This window comes from Pseudonaja textilis, chromosome 13 (assembly GCF_049901715.1).
Source record: "Pseudonaja textilis isolate UNSWEBS1 chromosome 13, rPseTex1.2, whole genome shotgun sequence".
NCBI classification, from domain to species: Eukaryota; Metazoa; Chordata; class Lepidosauria; order Squamata; family Elapidae; genus Pseudonaja; species Pseudonaja textilis.
In genome coordinates this window covers 6773510-6797460 of record NC_142002.1, presented here as the reverse complement: position 1 = coordinate 6797460, position 23951 = coordinate 6773510, and the positions used below count along the sequence as shown (strand labels likewise).

Here is a 23951-nt window from a genome sequence, read left to right as displayed (position 1 = left end):
AGAGATTGGACAACCATTTGTCTGGAATAATATAGTGTCACCTTCCTGAGTAGAAGATTGGACTAGAAGTTCTTCACGGTCCCTTCCAACTCTGTAATTTTCTTGTTATGGTTTTCCTCCAAGGACTCCAAAGGCAAAAAAGACGGAATTACAGTATCAAAGACTGAAGGAAATTATTGCTCACTAGTTCTTTCCAGATTTCTCCGGGAAGGCACAGCACCAGCTGTTCTCCCTCTATGAACCTTCACAGGGATAAAGGCGATCTTTCTGTCCCCTTTGCTCTGCTCCCTTCCCATCGGCTCAGGTGTCTCCCCTCATGTGAGCCCTGCAATATAATTTTAACACACCATTCTCTTCAAGCCCAGTTGTGCATTCCTGAGGCCTTGATGTAACACAGGCGAGACAGAAAGAGGATTGTGTGCCAGAAAGAGAGAATTGTTCCTGAGGTAGAGAGCACTTGCATATAATACTATGTATTAATAAATAACAAAAAATTCCTAAGAGACTATGGAAACCTTATTGTTCAATCTGAAATGATTTTGAACTAAATGGATTTGGAATGGAACCTAAAAAGAACGCAGCCCATTATTCTATTATAACATTTAATTGTCTCTCCAGAATTGGCGTTGAAAGGAATGAACCAGATTCTACTGAAAGTTGAGAATGATTCAATTGTAGTAGAGGTTTTTGGTCATAGTAAACTGAAATTTACTGATCTTTCTGGAATCCATGCTGCAATTACTGATCGCTAAAGGAGTGGTAGCTTGCACATAGTGAGAGACTGTATCAAGGCTTGCATTTCCCTAAATGCTGAGAAATGGATTTACATTCATTTGTAAGGCTGAAAAGAAAATCTAAAGCCCAGGAGTATAATGGTGTAGCGGTAGCATTGTATTTGCTAAATAATTTGTTAACCCCAAATTTTACTTGTCCCAAAAGTGCTTTTTCAAAAGGCAACTGGACTCTTTTAGTTTTTCCTTGGAGAGGTTTTGCTTCTCATTCATGAAGCTGAGAACGGAAAAAGAACTGAAGAAGCTTCTTGGATGAGAAGTGAAATCTTCAAGGAAAAATGAAGAAAGTCTAGTTGCCTTTTGAAAAAAAAGCACCTTTGGGACAACCATGACTTGGACAACTGAGAATCTCCATAGACAGATATCCACATCTACTTACTAAAATCCCATGAAGTTAAATGAAACAAATAGTGCTTAAGTGGATGCCTATAAAATTTCAACAGGCAGAATTTAGCTAATTATCTCTTTATTCAAATCAGAATTGCCCAGCTTCTAGTTTGACTGCATTTGGTTTTCTCTTATAATATAAAAGAGACCTGAAAACTCTTCCCATTGGAATTGAGTTCTTCATTTCTCCTGAATGTTGATATTGTTTTGATGCATCCAATCAGTGAATATTTGGTATAACGCTGGGTCTAGTTAGAAGGCATGGAGGATCCAACAAAAGATTGCTTGTTAATTGTTTAAATTCCTGGATAAAATCGTGGAATTGTACATTTAAAGGATGCCCATAAGTTTGTCCTAACATTAGTGACATGTATACTTTCAGGCTACTTCCTATCCGCTCCCCTCTGGCTATGTCTTGTTATATTATGTCACCTTATCGTTGGTAATAATCTTTGGTTTGGGGTCTGTGTGTATTGCCAAGATGTTTTTGTATTTATATAAGCATTTATTTTACTGGGTTTATGTATCACTCCAGTTGCCTCTGGTGCCAAACAGCTACTGATTTCCAACAGTAGTAAAGTTAAAGCAAAACAAAAAACTCCACAATAATATAACAATGTAGACTTCCAGTAGTAAAGAATATGCATATAACTTAGAGTTGAACTGTTGGGATCTTAGTGTTCTCAAAGCTCGTTGATTCCTGCAGAGATTTCATTAGCAAGCTATGTAACATCATCAATGCATGATTAGGCATGATAATGTTACTTAGCTTGCTAATGAAATATCTGCAGGAGAATGATCAAACCCACATTAGACCCAAAACTCCAAATACGTAAAATTTTCAACTAGTAAGGAATATCTGTAATGCTGACTCTTCCTGCAGAAGAGATATAAAACCTTCAAATTCCTGGTGGCCTATTGAAATAATTTGCCATCTACAATTTGCCATCTTAGAATGTGATGGTTCAATACAATTTGAACATGCTAAATAAGAGAAGGCCCAAATTCTTGCTGCCAAGCTGTATGTTAGACAGCTGTTTGCCTGGATTATGATCTCTTGCATAACTGTGGTCATAATAATAATGATTAAAACAATAGTTAACACTAAAGGCAAGATGCACTGAAATCATAGCAGTGCTGAATCCGACATGTTGGCACCAGATTCTTAACTCTGTATCTTCTATTGTAGCCCTGTTTTCAGTTTTCCTTTCTGTTGTCTTAAGCTATTTCTTGGGTAAACTAATGAAAGGAGAAGAAAATGAAAAATGAATGTATAGTCAGGGTGGGGATCATAACATAGAAAGATTAATAAGGGAAAGAGAAGAGACAAAAACAAGGAATGCTTATTGAAACAGCTGCTCTATTATCATATTGTGCTTGATAGAAAATGCTTCTGATAGAAACCAAATCCAAATTTTCCAATGTGGTCCCTTCCAGATACACAAAAGGACATTAGGACTGGGAAGGTTGACTAGCCAGCATGGCATGATTGAGTATAGGAGTTGTTTTCAACTCCTAACAACCACATAGTTAGATTGTCTCCATCTTTTCAACCCGGTCTTTTAAGTCTTCCAATGATGCATTCGTTGAATTATTTGGGAAAAAATAGATATAATTAATATATAATTAATTCAATTTTTATCATATGCTCTTCATGATTCATGAGCCATAATTTATTAAATCAACCAATTGGTTGGGTCGGCATAGTACTGTTAGCCATAAATTATGGCTTGCCTGCCATAGTGACAGACTATGTGTGAAGTATGGAATCAAGTTTCCCACAAATTGAAACAGCTGGCAAATTAGTTGAAGCCAAAAGAAATTGAAACATCCTTCAAAGGCTTTTTAGAACAGTTTTTTGTTCATGGAACTAGTTGCAATAATAATTTTAACAGAGCTCTGATCACTCGAAGAAATCCAAAAATCACCAATTGGAGTTTATTGCCTTGTAATTTTAGTTATGTAGGAAGTGGGCACATTCATTTCCTTCTCCCATTTGAGTCATAATTCACATCTTTGAAATTTGTGCGGCCCAGCGTCTCAACCAAATTTCAAAATGGGTGTTGGAGTTGGGAATTTCTTTTTCCAAACTGTTAAGGACTGCATACTTTAGCCACAACGACCACTTGTCAGTTTCTCTGGGGATTTCCTTTAGGTTATACTGTGGTGGCTCATATATTCCTTTTCTTGGTTGTAGGTTATATCGAAGCAGCCGTGATCCCTGCTGGTGCTCGACGTATCCGTGTGATGGAGGACAAACCTGGCCACAGTTTTTTGGGTAAAGAGAGAAAGAGTGAGAAACACAGGGATTTGGTTGAAGCATAGCATTTCAAACAACATGACTGGGGCTTTGGAGAAGAGTTTATTTCATGGACTGTCATTATATCTCAAAGACTTTTACTGCTAGCTGTCAGTGTTGCAATGAAACTCCCCATTTCATTCAGCACAAAGTTCATCCCAGTAAGATGAACTTTATTGAAGAAGTCATCTTGGCACATCTGGGAAAATCCGAATCTGAGAGTTCTGGGTTTTCCCTTCCCAACTGAAAATCAAAAACCCAGCCCCTGCACCCACCAGTCTATCACATGGCCCAGTCAAGCATCAGTCCAACCGGAGACATTCCTCCAGCCATTCCTCTCCAGGAGCAGGATAACTTGTCCTTGACTCTATGAGAAGAATGTTGTTGAGTCTAATCTTTCTCCTTTCTATGAAATCCTTCCTATGGTGACCCAGGGCATGGCACAAAGGCAACACAGTCAAATAAGCAAGAAGAGTCCCTTTATTATCTCCAACTTTGCCCCCAATGTCCAGGTTACCTTCGGCTGGAGAAAAACTCTCCCAGGAAAATTCAGTCCAAAACAAGGTACTCACAAACTATAACTTAAAATCCAAACAAACCAAACTGAAGTAATTAGTTTGACAGGGGAGGAGAAGGAATTTCAAATTTGAAAGCACGGCAAAACTCGCACAGTTGGGAAGATGCCAGGAATCCAGATAAGCCACAATGATACAAGATAAACTCACGTTTGCTCCCAACAGCTTGCTCCCAACAGCTTGCCTTTTTATATACACTGTGTTCCCAGCTGCAGCTAATGAAGGGAATTGGGGCCCTTTCCTCTCCTGTAAGCCACGTAACCCTCAGAGGTCAGCAAAATGAGGACCCAGATTATTGGAGGCAATATGCTGACCTTGCAAACTGTAAAGCACAATAGACCAGTATATAAACCTAAAAACTATTGTCATTTGGTGGGAAGGGTTGCAAAGGCAAACAGACAGTTCCACCAGAAGCACCTGTTGATACACCGCAAGATGACTGAGAACATGGTTACTCATTACCTGAAAAGCCAAGTGGAAGAAGTCTAGTTTCATTGCTGGAAGCACGTGGCTCCTACTGACAGTGCTTCCTGTTCTTCAGCTTGTCCCACCTCTGACCTGTGTGGGAACTAATTTAGATATCATCCTTGGCTACCATGGGTTTGATTTAACACTAATACTCTTAAAATAAAGCAAAAACCTTCTTTTCTTCTTTGGTGGATCCTCAGTGGTTGGTCACTATCAGGAGCCTCGGTGGCGCAGTGGTTAAGAGTGCAGTATTGCAGGCTATTTCTGCTGACTGCCATCTGCCTGCAATTTGGCAGTTCAAATCCCCCCACCAGGCTCAGCCTTCCATCCTTCTGAGGTGGGTAAAATGAGGACCCCAAATTGTTGGGGGCAATAGGCCGACTTTGTCAAACTACTTAGAGAGAGGGCTGTAAAAGCACTGTAAAGCGATATATAAGTCTAAGTGCTATTGCTATTATACCCTATTTCTTAGCATTTTATTTTAAATTGCTGTAGAGACATCAAGATAGGACTTTTATTGTTGTCTATCTGCTTTACTGTTTTAACCCTGAAGATTGTGGTATAACCAGAGTGGCTTTTATGAGGTGTACGGAGAAAATATCTGCCCAGAAAAATCCAGAATTCTGGAATTTTGTGCAACTCTCCATTTCTGCCCATGGCGTCTTGTCATCCTCAGCTCTAGCTTAGTTTTAGAAATTAGTCACGTATTTGGCTTTGGTGATTCCGTTAAGTGTTGTCTGCCTGCTTTCGAGCCTCTTTTCACATCCACATGGGTTAGAAACTTTCTTTCTGAAAAAACCCCAACAACAATGGTTCGCTCAGGAAGCTGCTGGGAATGTTCAGTATCACATTTTTACAGGATCTCCTCCAAAAAAACAGATCGCTGCCAAGATTATTCAACATCTTGCCTGGTCTGCTGCTTTTATTTCTGCTTGTATGGCAAGGCAGTATTTGGGGCTAAAATGTCTCTATTTTTCTAGGCTTTGACATAGGAAAAAATGTCTGCCGGCACTCTGGCCTCTTGCAAATCTTTTGAATTTTTGAAAAATCAGCTTTTTTTATTAACAACTCGATTCATTTGGATTAATTATTATGAATGAGATTAATTTGGATAGCTGCTGCCAGTCCAAGATTCTCAGGTATCAGCTGGAATGAAGACAGACGTTAAAAAAAAGTCACTCCTATGATATCGATATCACAGAGTGATTCCCAGCCTCTTTCAACTTTTGCCTACCTGTTGATCCAATGCTAGTTGGCAGACGTGACTGCTTTTGTTGTTGTGGTTGTTGTTTTTAAATGTGGTTGTCAAACTTGACTGTTCATGGTAAGCTTCCAACTCCTTTACTGCTTCTGTCTGTTCAGCCTCGTTGCATTAAAATGATCTCATCTGTCTTCATGTTTTGAGAAGGAGATCTTCCTTTCTAAAGAACAAATTAACTCGTGTTGATAGATTCACTTTTACAAAGCAGCTGTAACTGAATTCCATGAAAGGCAGCCTTCCTCTCCCCCACCGTCTCCCCTGTTTACTACAGAAAATTGCTATCTATACATCAGTACAAGTAATCCTTGTCTTATAACCGTTTGTTTAGTGACTGTTCAAAGGTACAGCAGCAGTGAAAATAGTGACTTATGGCTGTTTTTCACAAGTACGACCTTTGAAGCATCCCCACTGTCAGGTGATCAAAATTCAGATGAATGGGTGTGTATTTATGACAGTTGCAGTGTCCTGGGATCATGGAATCACCTTTTGTGACCTTCTGACAAGCAAACTCAATGGGAAAGTCAAATTGTCTTGTCAATCTGTATTGCTAAGTTAACAACAGCAGAGGTAGCATTAACCACTGTGGCAAGACCCAAAGGTGCTTTTTCAAAAGGCAACTGGACTTTCTTGTTATTCTTTGAAGAGATTTCGCTTCTCCTCCAAGAAGCTTCTTCAGCTCTGACTGGATGGTAAGGAATGGAAGGACTTATACTCCTTGTAGACAGTCATTTGCATCCTTTGAGAAAGTCGTTGAAGCCACTTGGAGGTTTGTCTGTGTCCTCAGCAACTCTCTGTAAAAAATGCAAATGACTGTCTACAAGGAGTATAAATCCTTCCATTCCCCACCATCCAGTCAGAGCTGAAGAAGCTTCTTGGATGGGAAGCGAAACATCTTCAAAGAAAAACAAGAAAGTCCAGTTGCCTTTTGAAACAGTATCTTTGGGACAACCATGACCTGGATGATTGAAAATCTCCATAGACATTTAACTGGCAAGGAAGTTTATAAAATGGAGTAAAACTCATTTAACTGTCTTGCTTGCCAATGGAAATTTCAGGCTCAATTGTGGTCATCAGTAGAGGACTACCTGTAACTATAACAAAATCCTGGGCAACCGGGTTTAATTAAGACCCTGAATGGAGCTGGGGTGTGGAGTTAGGAGAGGAAATTGGTCAGGGGAAGATCCATTTCTCTATTTTCATGAGCAGAGAACCAGATAAACAGGATTCGCTATTTTCCAAAGAGCATCCTCTGTGTATTTACAGATCGGTTACCGAGTCTCAACATAACAATTGGAAGTTTAGCTTTGTCCGAGTCTTGCAGCAAAATGAGGGCACGAATCTAAACAGAAAAGTGGAACAATTGCAAACTCAAAAGGACGATTTCCTGCCACTGTAACTTTAATAAGGTCTGAGGTTTGTGCAGACGCTGCTTGGGTTTAATCTTGGAGTGATGGCTGGAGCAAATTGCAGTAGTCAAAGTTTAGGCAAAGTATGTCTTTTTTTTTTTCCTGGATTGGCCAACACTCTTTGGAAACGAACCCGGCTGCTTCGTGTTGAATTGATGCTTGAGCGAGTTCCTTTCCACCTACTTTCATCCCATGCTGCCTGGCTTGTTTGATTTTTTATTTTATTTTTTTGTAAATTATTTTGGACAGGAAATGCCTTACACTTTGGAGGTATCCAGAGTTGGAAAGAATCTGACTTGAGAGAAAAAGTTGGTGCAAGTTTTGAGAACAGGCTGAGCGGGTTGGTTCTCATTCAGGGCTGGGGGCCCGGGGGAAACCTGGCAAAAGTTAAGTATGGAGAAAGGTGGCTTGAAGGCTAGCAATTCCTTTAGAACAGGGGGTTCCCAAACTTGGCAACTTTAAGACTTGTGGACTTGAACTATTAGAATTCTGGGAGTTGAAGTCCACAAGTTGCCAAGTTTGGAGATCTCTGCTTTAGAAGTTGGGAAGCTCCAACTAAAAACACAGGAAGCTCACAGAAAGATGGACGGAGGGTTGGACCGTTTGCTGAGGAGACTGAGTTGAATTTGTGGCCTAGAAGAGCAAGGATAACCCTCCTGAACCACTCTGCCCATTTGATTCTTTGCAGCTTTGAAAGATTCCAGTAAGAAATCCATTAATAGTGACTGGAAAATTGAACTTCCTGGTGAGTTTCAGATAGCGGGGACAACCATTCGTTATGTACGACGAGGTCTGTGGGAGAAGATGTCTGCCAAAGGACCGACCAAAATGCCACTTCATCTTTTGGTAATTGTCTAACTTTTCATTGTATTCTTCCTAAGATCTAAATGTTCTGACTGATTTTCTTTCATACTCACTAAAATGATTTACCTGTAAACGCCAAAGAGATGGAATATGCCTCCAGATAAAGTGGTGGAAGTGGGAAGATCCTGGTCTCAATCTTCTGATTGGCCAAGTCCTTACCAAATAATTTACAAACTAACAGACTTGGAAGGGACCTTAAAGATCTTCTAATCCAACCTCCTGCTCAAACAAGAGACCCAGACCATTTCAGACAAATGGCTGCCCAGTCTCTTCTTGAAAACCTCCAGTGATGGGGCACAGACAACTTCTGGAGGCAAGCCATCCCACTAATTAATTGTTCTCAATAACAGGAAACTTCTCCTTAATTCTAGGTTGGATCTCTCTTCGATGATCTTCCATCTATTTAATTTTAATTTTACGATGTGTATAGCACTCTCTCTTGGTCGTAGCCTGTGTTCCCATCTAGATTGCAGACTACAATTCAACTGGGCTAGTCCCCAAATGAACCATCCTGAGCTCATTAGAATGAATGAGATATAAATACATAATGTTTAGGATCGGGTCCAGAACTAGGGTTTTCATTAAAAGGCTTTTGTGATGTGATGTCTTGTTACTATGCAAAATTTATTGTTTGCTATTTTGAAAACTTGGCTGAGAAAGAGTTTGAAAACAATAATAGTAATAACAAACAGAGAAACTGTTATGTAACCCAGCCAGGTGCTTCCCAGATGAGTTTTAAAGTTTTTGTTTCACAGAATTCCAGGGCATCTCTTGGATTATTATGGACTGGGGAAGGGTAGCATAAAACCCCTCTGGAAAGTCCAGCATATTGTGAATATTTCAGGAACATGTTGCAAGATACAATCTCAGCAGGGTCTTTGCTCGGATTCTAAAGGAATAAGAAGGGCACGTTAGGACATGTTTGGGACTTTTCTGCAGGTGTGCATTGCAAGGGGAGATCAGATTTAAGCAGCTTGCTTTTCAGAGAAGCTTCGGCATGGTTCCCCCCTCGCCCCTAGTGCTTTTCGAATCGTTTTTCTAAAAGCCTTAAAACATCATCACCTGGATGGAAGTAGGATGACCTCTGTCGGAAGCCAACAAGGGAGAACGAGAAAGTGTAGGCAAGGAGACACACCATAGAGCCGTTGCACGAAATTAGTTTCAGATGATCCATTAATTTCTGCAGTCTTGTTTCCAGATTGAGAGGCTTAAGAAGGTTATTTTCTTCTCCCTTTTTAATGGAACTTGCCTGAAATGCATTACTATAAGTATGTTTCTTGGAGAAATGAGTCTACAGTTAGGTATGTTTCAGACCTCCACTTGGCAACCAAAGAGTCCAAGGAAAGGCTGCATCTTTCCAAGCCTGTACAGCAAAATTATTCACATCTCGTTTGGTTAAATGAGGGCACGTCTTGCACTGGCTGGGGCTGAAGCTTCTTGGAGCTTGCAAAAAGCTCTCAAACTATAGCTCCAATTGTCTGGTTGCCTGAGCACTGGCTCCCGACACAGACTAATAAAGCTCCTTCTGCAGCCGCAGATGTGTCGGCTATTTTCTCCCCCCGCCCCCACTCTGTCTTGCAAAAGATATTTGTCTCTTTTCATACGAGCCAGCAGAACCTTTAAAAAGAAAAAAAGGCCCCGAAGTTCCTGCTTTCATAAGAAAGAAAAGGGACCAGAATAGCCTCTGGGGTGTTCAAGGAAGCAGAATTTCACCGCAGATGTTCACACAAGCGCATGCCTTCAAACTGAACCTCAGTCTTCAAGAAAAGCATTTAAGGGATGATCCATTTGCATGCTATTGGGCTCTGGCCTGGACCTGGATCAAACTTGGGAGTGCATAGTTGTCAACCCCTGGTCTCTGACATCATCTGCTGGAACAGCTGGCTGGAATCTGATGCGCCGCAAAGAGAAGGGCCTGTCTTAGAGACCGAGGTGTGGCTAGAAGCCAGATTTCAAGTGTTTTAACCAGGTCAGGCCAAACTGGAAACTTCCTCTGCTAATGGGGCTTGCTCCTATACCTCCCTCAGGTCTTCTCAAGTAATTCAGTAGACTGGTCTCTCTTGGGTTGAGAGTTGATTATTTCTCATTGGCTTGTTTCTTTCTCAGCCTTCCTCCAAGGAGTTCAAGGGAAAAAGCACTGTTTCTCCTCCTTCCCCTTGCATTTTGGTCACCACACTATAAAAAAAAGAGGTTCAGACTCTAGAAAGAGTGCAGAGAAGAGCAACCAGGATGATGAGGGGACTGGAGGCCAAAACATATGATGAACAGTTGCAGGAAATGAGTATATCCAGTCAAATTAAAGAGAAGGACTGGGAGTGACTTGATAATCTTCCAATACTTGAGGGACTATCACGAAGCAGAGAGGGTCAACCTTATTCTGCAAAGCCCCTGAGGTCACCACACTATAAAAAAGATGTGGAGGCTCTAGAAAGAGTGCAGAGAAGAGGAACCAAGATGATGAGGAGATTGGAGGCTAAAACATACAATGAACGGTTGTAGGAACTGGGCCTGGCTAGTCTAGTGAAGAGAAGGACTAGGGGAGAGATGATAGCAGTCTTCCAATATTTGAGGGGCTGCCACAGAGAGGAGATGGTCAAGATGTTTTCCAAGGCACCCCAAAGACCAGACAAGGAGCAATGGATGGAAACAGAACAAGGAGGGAGATTCAACCTGGAAATAAGGAGGAATTTTCTGTGAGAACAATCAACCCATGGAACAGAAGTTGCCTTCGGAAGTTGTGGGAGCTTCATCACTGGAAGCTTTCAAGAAGAGACTGGACTGCTATCTGTCAGAAATGGTGCAGGGTCTCCCACTTGGGGGGAGGGTTGGACTAGATCAGTGGTCACCAACCAGTGGGCCGGGAACCACTGGTGGTCCGCAAGAAAATTTTGGTGGTCCGCAGAGAAATGTCCCCACCCAAAGCACTCCCTCCAAAGCAATTCACCCAGGCTGCACAGGAACATAAGGCTGTGCTACCCACATGGCCCGTCCACCTGCTGTCCCCCACCCTTCAGCTGAACGCAAACCTTACCTTGAGTAGAGCCACGCGAGCTGGACCTGGAAGGTAAGACCAATGATGGGGGAGGGAAATCTGCCCTGAAGTGGCTTGCTGACGTTGGTGGGAAAGTTGGTCCCATATTCCAGGGCTGCAGGAGTCACAGGACTGGCCCTCTGGTCATCCTGGAGCAGCTTCTCCTCCATCTGGGTGCACTGGCTTGTCATGGACTGGAGGAGCTGCTCTGGGATGACCAAAAGGCCACTCCTGTGACTATTGCAGCTCTGGAATACGGGACCAACTTTCCCACCAACGTCAGCAAGCCACGACCAGTCAAAATTCATATTAGTGGTCCAGAGGATTTAAAATTATGAGTTTGGTGGTCCCTGACATCCAAAAGGTTGGTGACCCCTGGACTAGATGACCTACAAGGTCCTTTCCAACTCTTATTAATCTGTAATTTTATCATTGTGACAACAAGGTGAAGTTAATTGTGGTAAAAGAGAACGAGTAGACTAAGTCTTCCTATGGTGGCTAAGTAAAGTTTTGATCTTTTCACCGTTCAGGTCAGCTAAATGGGGTCATGGTTATCCCAAAGGTACTTTTTACAAAAGACAACTGGACTTTTTTGAGGGGCGGGTTGAAAATCTTTTGCTTCTCATCCAAGAAACTTCTTCAATTCTGAGGAACTGAACTGATTTTTTTTTTTTTTTGTATGAGAAGCAAAATGTTTCCAAAGGGGGGGAAAAAACCCAAAAGTCAGGTTTCCTTTTGGAAAAAAAAGCCCCTTTGGGACAAAGCTGTTTCCCTCCAGCTGAGTTGGATTCAGGGCCTTATTGCAACTTGTAGAGGCCGAAGATGGGGGAGACCTACCAGGGCTTGCTGAATCCTTGCACCAGTGTAACTATATGTATTTTTTCCTACCAGTTTTTAAAATCCATGAGTCAGGAAAGCAGTTTTCACCTCTTGGATAAAAGCAATAGGCTGAATATCTGTCAAAGGGTTACTTTGCTCTGCCATGCCTCCCCCATAAAATGCATTATTGGTAGCCACCCTCCTGAAAATGGTCAGAGCTGAGTCAATCACGCAAGTGGAATTCTGGTCCTGCAGGGGACACGGTGCTTTAGAACTTATCTTTCTCTCCTGACATATTCACAGGAACTGTCCTCAGATTAAACGCGATAGAAGGACATTAAATAAATGTGCGGGAAATGATCTTACTAGCTTGATTGAAATTAATGCTTCATTAAATCACACTTTGTTTTTTCCCATGGCTCCATCAGCTTCTTTGGTCTGACCTCATCCTCTCTTTGAAGTGCATCCTCAAAACATCACTCAGAAGCTAAGAGAGTGTCGCTGTCCATTCCAGTCCCGAAGTTTTGCAATTCAAGATCATTCCATCAAAGACAGCACTTGATTTCTCTCTTATTCAGAGAGGGGAAAGCAGTTACAGATGACTCAGATTAGTTGGAAAAGTTCCATACTACATAGTAGATCATGCTGCATTTCTGTATTCATTTCAGTTTGTTGAGTGGCTTCTAAATTCTTAATGGCTGTATCAATTGCACCCGTGCCACTTGGCAGGATAGAAAGACTCTGTCCCCTGACTAAGGTAAAAGTAAAAGTTCCCCTTGCACATATGTGATAATGATTTCCAGTTCTAGGGGATGGTGCTCATCTCCATTACAAAGCCAAAGAGCCAGCGCTGTCCGAAGACGTCTCCGTGGTCATGTGGCTGGCATGACTAAATGCTGAAGGTGCACAGAATGCTGTTACCTTCCCACCAAGGTGGTCCCTATTTTTCTGCTTGCATTTTTACATGCTTTTGAACTGCTAGGATGGAAGCTGGGACAAGTCATGGGAGCTCACTTCGTTACGCGGCGCTAGGGATTGGAACTGCCGAACTGCTGACCTGCCCCCTGCCTGCTCATCCTTAATTCCAATCTGGTCTAAAGTCAGAAACGTACCTTCAGGCATCCTGAGCTCAGCCCCCAACAAAGCAGAGGTGGTAGTTCAGTAGGTTCTGACCAGTTCTGGAAAATCGGTAGTGGAGAACCAGCAAACACCACCTCTGACCGGCCCTGCCCCCATCTATTCTTTGCCTCCCAAATCCCAGCTGATCGGCTGGGTCTTCTTTGGTTGCCCTGGACAAGAGATCACACTATGCCCACCAAGCCACGCCCACAGAACCAGTAGTAAAAAATTTTGAATCTATCACTGCAACAAAGGTGTTTTACCTAAAAAAAAAAAAGCATGACTGCTAAAACATTGATTCCTTTAATTTAGGTGCTTTAAGCTCAATCACCTACAAGCTTCTACTCCATTAGTAGCAATGTTTTATTTGCATAATTTATTTACATAAAGGTAAACATGGCCCATTAAAGGTATCTGAATTCATGAGTTGCTCAAAAGTCTCCTCATATGTTTATTTAATTTCCTTCTGTTGTATGTAATTTGGGGATAATTCCTATGAATAAGTTGGAACTATTCTAAGATAAGTTCTAACCACCATGTCCCCTGCAGGACAGGGGTGGGATTCAAATTTCTTAACAACTGGTTCTGTGGGCATGGCCTAATTTGTGGGTGTGGCTTGGTGATCACGTGAGTGGCTGGATGGGGCTTGTATGTAAATATTGAAAATATTTATGTAAATATTGAATTTTTTATTTAAAAAAAAGAGCAACTTTTACCCAAATCAGGCATAGCAGGCAGGCAGATTGAGTTGCTCACAGAATCACAGATTCACTCAGAGATCTACCATTCTGCAATCTATTGCCTGAGTCTGCAATGAAAAATAGAATCTTCAGTCGGGGTGGGATTCTACCAGTTCGCACCTATTGCTAGAACCAGTTGTTAACCTTCTAAGCAGTTCGGAGAACCGGTTGTTAGAAGGAATTACTGGCCTAATCCTGTAAGGAAGGCAGGAAGGAAACATTCTGGTGTTGCTTACAGAAACTGCCTCTCCGTTAACCCTTATTACATTCTTGGCAGGACTAGACTTCCTGTCTCAGGAACTTCTCTGGAGTTTTTTCCCCTCCTTTGCTGATACTTTGCTTGCGTGGAGTGACCATTCAAAGTTACAATGGCACTGAAAAAAGTAACTTATGACCATTTTTCACACTTACGACTGTTGTAGCATCCCCACAGTCATGAGAGGCCAGGCAAGGAGATGCATACCTTAATGTGAGTGATATTGAGTTGGCCATGCCCAGCCAGTCACATGACCACAAAGCCACACCCACCAACCAAGCCACACCCACAGAACCTTTTGAATCCCACCCCTGGCTTCAGTCCTAAGGAAGGTTCAGCTCTGCTTTTAGATTAGCTAGAAAACAAGAAATCCAATGATTTCCTGCTTTCTAGCTAATCTAAATCTCCCGGCACAGCAGAACAGCTGATGGTCGGGGGAAAAAATAGCAACTTACCAAAGGCAGGCAAGTCGGATGGCAGGCATACCAGGAAAGAAGTGAGTGGCCAGGGAGAGGAAGGGCAGGGCCAGCCAGTGGCATGATTTGCCAGTTCTCCAAACCGCACCGAATCATAACAACCGGTTCTATAGACCGACCCGGTAGAATCCCACCCCTGCAGCAGGACCAGAATTTCATTTGAGTTCTTGATTTAGCTCTGACCATTTGATTGTTTATAGAATAGCATCCAGAGCAGCATATGCATTAAAAGAAGGAGGAAAAAAGACCACGAAACAACCTTACACAGCTCATTAAATCCTAAATCCTCAAAATGTCTCTGAGGTGAAGAAAACAACAGCCTCATACAAAAGTAGTCTTTCCTAAACTGGTACTCTCTGGTTGTGTGGTTAACTTCAGTTGCCAGACTTCTCTTATAGCTTAGTCTTAAATATATCAGCTAGGAAAAACTGGAATTTGCACATCTGGAGCACACCAAGTTTGGAAAACTGATCTAGAAGTTGATTAATGACTCTTCTTTGCTAAAGGTCAATTTAGTGCCCCTCCCAACTGATGGGATGTGGAACGAGAACAAGGTTGGGGAGTTATTAATGTCAAAATATGCTATTTTAGCATTCCCAGCTGCATAATCAAAGAATCTGGCTTGTGTTTCTGGGATAACATGCTGCTGTTTGGTTTTTAGGAGTGTTACCAGTACTATTTCAAGTTATAGTACAATTAGTTTTTAAAGAAATATATAAAACAAAACATATCCAAGCAATTGAACTTCCATAGACTCCTCCCATTGAAATAAAACTTGGGGTCATTGCCTTAGTCTAGTGGTTCCCAAAGTGGGCAGTACTGCCCCCTGGGGGGAGGTGGGATGCCTTAGGGGGGTGCTAAGAGGGAAGGTGGCTGGCAGGGAAGTGCTAAGATGTGGCAGGGGGGCATTCGAGGTGCCGGCCCTGCAGGTTCACTCATTGACTGTAGTAACACTCCGGAGCTGGCACCTCCAATGCGGAAGCGGTGGCACGTTATGTGCCGCCACAGCCGCGTTCGACAGGCCGCCCCCCTGCCACCTCTTAGCGTCCCCAAGGGGGGCAGCAGAGGGGTGCTAAGAGGTAGCAGGGGGGTATTCGAGGTGCCGGCCGTCCCTGCAGTTTCACCCATTGAGGCTCCGGAGCGGTTCTACAGTCAATGGGTGAACCTGCAGGGCCGGTGCCTCGAATGCCCCCCTGCCACCTCTTAGCGTCCCCAAGGGGGCCAGCAGAGGAGCGCTAAGAGGTGGCTGGAGGGCGGCACATTGAACACAGCTGCAGTGGCACGTAACGTGCCACCACTTCTGCATTGGAGGCGCCAGCTCCGGAGTGGTGCTATAGTCAATGAGTGAGCCTGCAGGACCAGCCAGCACCTCGAACGCCCACCCTGCTGCCTCTTAGTGCCCCTCTGCTGCCCCCCTTGGGGACGCTAAGAGGTGGCAGGGGGGTGTTCAAGATGCCAGCCCTGCAGGCTCACCCCATTGACTGTTGTACCGCACTGGAACCAGCACCTCGAATGCGGCAGCACGTTAGGAAAAGCCGCCACCACCGCTTTCCCAAAGTGCCATTGCTGTCGCATTCTGTCTGTCTGTCCATCCATCCATCTATCCATCCAAAAGATCTGTCTGTCTGTTTGCCTGCCTGCCTGCCTACCTGTCTGTCTTTCTGTCTACCTACCTACCTACCTACCTACCTACCAATATAGGTCGATCTACCTACCTACCTATCTACCTATCCATCCAAAAAGTCTGTCTGTGTTCCTGCTTGCCTGTCTACCTACATACCTACCTACCTATCTATCTACCAATATAGATCTATGTATCTACCTATCTATCATCTATCTGTCTATCTACCTATCCATCCATCCATCCATCCATCCGTCCAAAAGGTCTGTCCGTCTTCCTGCCTGCCTACCACCTACCTACCTGTCTGTCTATCTGTCTATCTATCTACCAATATATCTATCTATCTATCTGCCTGCCTGCCTGCCTCTCTCTGTCTCTCTCTCTCATCCATCCATCTTCGAAGCTCCGGCCCCTCAGGCAAATCGGGAAAGTAGAGCAAAGCCAGTCTGGGAAGGAGGGAAGGAGAGAGAGAAAGAAAGAAAGAGAGGCCTGATGCACCAGATTGAATGAGGCCTAGTTTAGACTGAGGCCCTTTTCCACATTGAAACCTCTTTGGCTTCTATTAAAGGTTTGTGGACGAAACATGGTCAAGACTATCAGGAAGCTCTCACATTTTGTTGAGGTTTTAAACAGGATCCATTGGACCAGATCCCCACCCTAAAAATTACTTTTCCCCAATGTATTACAATTCTGAAGAAGGCAAAACCAAAATGTACTGGTAAATTACAAGAAGAACACACACACGCTCCCTTCTAACCCTGCTGGAGCAGGTGATTGGACTAGAATAGATATCTCATTATCTTTCTCCTCCCTCCCTCCCTCCCTCCTTCTTTATTTCTTTTTCCTTCTGTGCCTTCCTTCCATCTCTTCTTTGTCTGTCCCTTTTGCTTTCTTTCCCTTTTCTCTTTTGTTTTTTCCTCTTTCTCTCTCTCTTTCTTTTCTCTCTCTCTTTCCCTCTCTCAGGCTCACCCCTTTACATCAGGCTCGGCAAACTTTTGGACCTCAGGGACCACCACACTCATCATTTTAAATCCGGGAGACCACTAATATGAATTTTGACTGATGGTGGCTTTCTGGCATTGGTGGGAGAGAGAGAGAGAGATCTGATCCAACCTCTCTCTCTCCCTCTCTCACACACACAGGCAGGGGTGGGATTTAGACCCCTGAACTAAAGCTGTAAAACTCTAAAAACAGGCCAAGTAGCTCTTGGGAGGCCAGTCATATATTAGAACACTTGCGAAACAACTGGCCATTAAGTGAGGACCACTTGTATTTGATTTGCCATTCATGCCCACTCAGTCATGTGACCACCCAGCCACACCCACCCAGTCACATGACCAGCAAGCCACACCCTCAAATTAGGCCATGCCCACAGAAATTTGAATCCCACCCCTGGGTAGGGGGCACCGAGGATGAGTTTGTAGCACCAAGAGAGTGGTGGACTTAAAAAGTTTGGGAACCACTGCCTTAGTCTGAAGAAGAGAGAGAGATGTATGTCCAGATTTTTGTGAAAGATTTTGCTTCCCCTAAAATACTCAAATCTCCGATTTTTAGCTGCTTTCCTCTTTTACTGCAAAATTTCAGAAATGCATTGCTATGATTTATCCACTGGAAGTCTTTCTTTCCCCTGATCATGTCAAGTGTTTGGATGTTAATATCACCTTCATCACCCTGCCCGAATAGAGAGCCAGTTCGGTCTAGTGCAGTGATGGCTAACCTTTTCGGTACCGAGTGCCCGAAGGGTGTGCGCATGCGCCCCACTTCCCACATATGCATGCACGTCCATGCCCCCTGCCCCCGTGCATGGACCTGCCCTCATGCAGGTGTGGCAGAGACCCGAAGACCAGCTGGCTAGTGGGAGGTACGCACGCATGTGCGGCGAAGCTGAGCTGATGGCTTGCATGCCCACAGAGAATGCTCTGCACGCCACCTCTGGCATACATGCCATAGGTTCACCATCACAGGTCTAGTGCAGTGGTGGGATTCAATCTTTTTTACTACCAGTTCTGTGGGCGTGACGTGGCTTGGTGGGCGTGGCAGGGGAAGGTTACTGAAAAATCCCCATTCCCTTCCCTTCCCACTAACCTGCTTTCCAGCTCCGTTCTCCTGTGCAGGGCAACCAAAGGAGACCCAGATGATCAGCTAGGACTCCATGGGAGGCAGAGAATAGATGGGGTTGCTGGGGCCAGTCAGAGGTGGGATTTGCTGGTTCTCTGAACTATTCAAAATTTCCGCTACTGGTTCTCTAGAACTGTTTGGAACCTGCTGAACACCACCTCTGGTCTAGTGGTTAGGCTAGAAAACAGGAGACCTTGAGTTCAAGTCCTACCTTAGGCATAAAAGTCAATCACTCTCTTGGCCCAACAGGGTGGGTGTGGTGGGTAAAATAGTAGGAGGAAGGTGTGTTGGATATGTTGTCTTCCTTGAGTTATTTGTAAAAAAATAAAAATAACAAAGGCAAGATACAAACAAATAAATAAATATTGGTTCTTTCAACTAGGTACTGTTATTCCATGACCAGAACTATGGGATACATTATGAATATACCATCCCTGTGAATTATTCTACTGAAAATAGAAGTGAGCCAGAACATCAGCAGGAATCGCTGTACATATGGACGCACAGTGGATGGGAAGATTGCAATGTACAATGTGGAGGAGGTAACGTTCATTGATTTATCCAGAGAGTTGCTTCTCCTACCTGATAGCTGGAATTGTTAACATGACTTCCATTATTTATAAACTACAGCCAAACGAGACCTAGTTGCTGGGAATAAAAATGTATACTAGTTTCATTCAGGACTACAGGGTTTTTTTTTTTTTTTTTTAGACAATTGGCTTACTGTTCAGCATTTGGACCATGGTAGATCTCAAAGTAGGATAGGATAGGATAGGATAGGATAGGATAGGATAGGATAGGATAGGATAGGATAGGATAGGATAGGATAGGATAGGATAGCTCTGAGGGCTGAAGAAGCTTCTTGGATGAGAAGCAAAATTTTATACCTTTTTTGCTATAAAAAAGATGTTGAGACTCTAGAAAGTGTGCAGAGAAGAGCAACCAGGATGATTAGGGGACTGGAGACTAAAACATATGAGGAATGATTACAGGAACTGGGCTTGGCTAGTCTAGTGAAGAGAAGGATCAGGGGAGACAGGATAGCAGTCTTCTAATATTTGTGGGGCTGCCACAGAGAGGAAGGGGTCAAGCTATTTTCTAAAGCTCTTGAAGGCCAGACAAGGAATAATGGATGGAAACTAAACAAGGAGAGATTTAACCTGGAAATAAGGAGAAACTTTCTGACAGTGAGGACAATCAGCCAATGAAACAGCTTGTCTTCGGAAGTTATGGGAGCTTCATCACTGGAGACTTTCAAGAAGAGATTGGACTCCCATCTGTCAGAAATGGTGTAGGGTCTCCTGTTTGAGAGGGGGTTTGGACTAGATGACCTACAAAGTTCCTTCCAACTCTGATTATCTGTTATTTGTTATCTGTCTTCAAAGAAAAACCAGAAAATCCAATTGCCTCTTGAAAAGGCACCTTTGGGATGCCCATAGCTAAGCCAATCCTGATGACCTCTTGTGAATCATAGATGGAGCCCCGGATAAGCCAAGATGTAGCCATCATAGATGGATCCCCTGGATCCCCACTCAATCCTGAAGCTATCATCTCTGATGAAGACACCCAAGAAGCCTGGATTTTTTTAAAAAATTCTTTAATCCAGCAACCTGAGACCATTGTAACTGGAAATCTCAGCATTTGATCTGGAATGCAAACTCTTTTTTTTTTGTTCCCCTACTGAGCTCTATATCTCTTGAATTGACTGACCTGGGAAGATTGATGATCAAACATTTTCCATCAGACAAAACTGGCCTGGAGAGGAATCAGAAATTCAAGGCAATGAGCTGGAGACAATCAAATCTTCCTTCCACCTAAGTAGAAAGCACGGGCTCCCCAAACTGCTCCATAACTATTACATTATGGGAGGAACAACATGAGACTTGCCTGCCAAGAAATATGTCAAATGATCTGTTTTTGCTTCAGGTTCCTAAGTGAATACTTTGCAAAGTAGTAATTTTTGCAGGGAAAAAAAACACACAGTGGAAAGCCAAATGGGTTGCTGTTTGCCCAGATACAGGCAAATGTAGATGACCCTACACCAAAGGTGCAAATTTTGACCTTCCTCACCAGCATTGGTCAATTCTGAATGGGATCCATGCCCAACGTGGTGTTTGCCAGGACTCCGTGTTTAAGTGAAGTCTTGTCTCTACCCCTCAGTGTGACTGTGGTGCTCCTTGACAAAATATCCATCACATTGTGTCCGAAAGTCCATCAAGAGTTTACCCCGGCCCAGAGTCCAGTTTGAACTGCTTCGGTGCCAGACCGAAATCTGCGACCGTGCGCAGTTTCGATCTGTGCTCACCGCTGGAGCATCCTGAGCCGGCTGGTTTTGGGACTAAGCCACCCCATAGAGGTGGTGAAGAGTGGGGGAGACTGCCAGCAGGGTCAAGGTGAGCCACATCTCGCCTCCCCAGCTGGCCATTACTCCCTTTCCCGAAGGCAGTTGCAGCGGTGGTCAGAAATGGCTACCTTAAAGAAGAACTCAACCTGAAAAGAATGTGCAAGAGGAAGATAAGAAGAGAAAGTTTTTGGCTGACCGGGTTGAACTGGAAAAACAACAATACAAGGTACCCTGGAATTTGAATTATAAAGAACAACATTGTTCCCGACTTCCAGTTTGAGCTTCTTCGTCCACAGATGTCACTACGCGGTTTCGATCCATGCTCACTGCTGGGCGCCCGAGCTGGCTGGTTTTGGGGCTAAGCCACCCGTAGAGGTGGTGAAGAAGGGGAGACTGACTGCAGGGTTGAGGAGAGCCGCATCTCTCCTCCCCAGCTGGCCATTACTCCCTTTCCCAAGGCGGTTGTAGCGGTGGTCAGAAATGGCCACCACAAAGAACTCAACCAGAAAAGAATGTGCAGGAGGAAGATAAGAAGAGAAAGGGGAAAAACTATATAGAAAATGTAGAATAGTATAAGATATGGAACAGAACACAAAAATGAGCGTGAAATTGAGTTTGTGTCTGTATAAAGAAGTTCAACCCGGGACCATGCTATTTTCAAAAAAGAAGTTTTACTTGTATTTTGTATGTGTGAAAACCCAAATAAAACTTTATTTTTTTTAAAAAAAGAACAACATTGTTCCCAAAGAAGACTTTGAAGTGGTGAATGAGAGAGGGAAAGGAAAGGATTTGGTTTTTTTTCTTTTCTTCCCTATATTGACAACTAAGAGATTTAAGCAAGAAAATGGCAAAAATCCACTTTGACATTAACAGGTATTTAAGCTGAAAATAAAATGTCAAAGGGATAATAAAGATTTCTGGGTTCTCAAAAACTTTTAAAAGAAGGAAAAAAACAAGTGGGATCTGGAAAAATGGAGGAGACCACTTGGAAGTGAAAGGAATTAACAGTGAAACTTTCACAAGATTCCTAAAAGATACATTTTAACTGAAACTTTACAAGATAAGAGAACCCCAGGAAGAGGAAGTGGAAAAAAGAAGCAAGAAAAAACAGCTTTGGATTATTTGGATTACTTGGTGATTTTTGGATCTTTGGCTATTGGGTCTAAAGGACTAAAATTAATCGGGTGGTTATTTAAAAGTTTTTAAAATGATATCACTCTTGGAAGAATTGAGAAAGGAACTTAAAAAACAGAAAGAAGATGCACAAGAAGGAAGAGGTTCTTTTGGCTTCGTATTTCAATTTTTAGAAATGAAGATCCTGAACTATGAGAAACAACAAGAAATGCCTGTAGAACAAGAAGGGTGGAACAAAGAAGAAGCCATCTTCAATGACCAAGTGTTTCTATGTGGGGAAAAGAAAGGAAAGGGGGGAAAGAGAGTGAAAAACTTAAAATCTGAAAAAACAACCCCAAAAGAGGATAATTTGAAAAGTAATTACAACATTAGGAAGAAACAGAAGAGAGGGTTACAGAAGAGAGAATCAGAATTAGAGAGAGAAGGGGTTAAAAAGTGAAGGGAGAAGAAGAGGAAGAAGAGGGAGAAGAGGGAAAGGTAAAGAAATTATAAAGGACAGAAAGAGGACATAGAGAAACAGGGAAAATGTACAAGACAGAGATAATGGGTGAAAACTTAATTGAAAGAGGGATTCTTCAAGGGTACATAAGATAGTATTGTTATATTAGAAATAGAAATGAACTTTGAAAATTTGAAACAAGTGTGATTAAAATGATAGATAAAATACTCATTGTAATGTAATGGAATGTTTAATAAATAAATGAAATAAAGAGAATGAGAGAATAAAATTAGGAAAGGAGGGGAACATTTTAATTAATATAAATGTGTTATAAAAATTTAAGTGAAGAGGAATATGAAAGAAACATGAAAAAAATATGGAAATATTATAAGTGTTCCTAGAAGTATGATATCCTATTGAAAAGAAATGTTAAAGATGTCAAAGATTATAACTAACATTAATGATAGAGCTGAATTGGAATAGAATAAGTATTTTATTTATTATTGTATATACACACTTTTAAAGAACTTAGTGCGTATTTTAAGAATGTACCAAGCAGAATTCAACTGGAAGTTATGTGTTATATTGAATGTTATAATTGTAAAGGCATAAATTGAAGTTTAAATAAGAGTTGAATGGATAAAAATTAAAAGATACAAAGGTGTCATACTCCAATTAGTAACTACGGGGGAAAATTTTTGTTTAATGAGAAAAGAAAATATGAAATTGAAACAGGACAGACAAAAGTATAAATATGATGACTAGAAAGGTATTGAAACTTAGAAAAAGATATATATAATTGAATTTAGAAAGAAATTAGATAATTAAAAGTAAGATTGAGAAAATTAAGGGAAGGGAAAAATTATTGAGAAAATGCTAAAATAGTAATAAGATATGGAACAGAACACAAAGATGAATATGAAATTGAATTTGTGTCTGTATGGAGAAGTGATAACCTGGGACCATGCTATTCTCAAAAAAATAATTTTTTTTACTTGTATTATGTTTTGTGAAAACCCAAATAAATTTTTTATTTAAAAAAAAGAGTTTACACCGGCCCAATATCCGATTTTTTTCCAACATAGACCATCCTGTCCTTGCATGGCTGGGTGGACTGGAGATTAACTTTTGAACCACTATATGTCCATGTATTTGCCATACGCTAAATAAAAATAAATAAATTTGTGGGGGGGAACCACACTAGCAAATTGCTTATAGCCAAGTAGGATTCCGTTATTTTCTGCTGCACCAATATTTCTGAAATTTAAAAATCCACTGCCAAACAACAATAGATAAATATTTTAATAAATAGCTCTGCCTTGCCAGAATGACTCTTTCCTCCTTTCTTTCTTTCTTTCTTTCTTTCTTTCTTTCTTTCTTTCTTTCTTTCTTTCTTTCTTTCTTTCTTTCTTTCTTTCTTTCTTTCCTTCCTTCCTTCCTTCCTTCCTTTCCTTCCTTCCTTCCTTCCTTCCTTCCTTCCTTCTTTTCTTCCTTCCTTCCTTCTTCCTTCCTTCCTTTCCTTTTGCATTCAGGGGAAAGGAAAACCATTGTGTCGTGCACCCAGATTGTTAACAAAACTATGATGTTGGTGAACAACAGCGCTTGCCAGTGGGCAACTCGTCCTGAGCCACAAGTCAGAAGGTGTAATGCCCATCCCTGCCAGTCCAGGTAAGAAGCTCATTGCAAAAATCAGAAATACTTTCCCCTTGGAATAGGTGTGTGGTGTCAGCCAAAAAAGCCAATCCTAAATTGCATTAACAGAGGGATTCAATCAAGATCAAGTGAGGTACTAATACCACTCTA

At 42.2% G+C, this 23951-nt stretch overlaps 1 protein-coding gene across 1 annotated transcript in view; it reads left to right on the top strand.

Moving 5' to 3' along the window:
• Positions 1 to 23951, top strand: part of ADAMTS17 (ADAM metallopeptidase with thrombospondin type 1 motif 17) — a 144429-nt gene that overhangs the window by 105595 nt on the left and 14883 nt on the right. Inside the window, exons 17-20 of the mRNA XM_087941775.1 lie at positions 3376 to 3456; positions 7876 to 8033; positions 18614 to 18773; positions 23681 to 23816. Of these exons, the coding sequence (XP_087797901.1) occupies positions 3376 to 3456; positions 7876 to 8033; positions 18614 to 18773; positions 23681 to 23816 (535 nt within the window). The remainder of the gene's footprint in view (positions 1 to 3375; positions 3457 to 7875; positions 8034 to 18613; positions 18774 to 23680; positions 23817 to 23951) is intronic.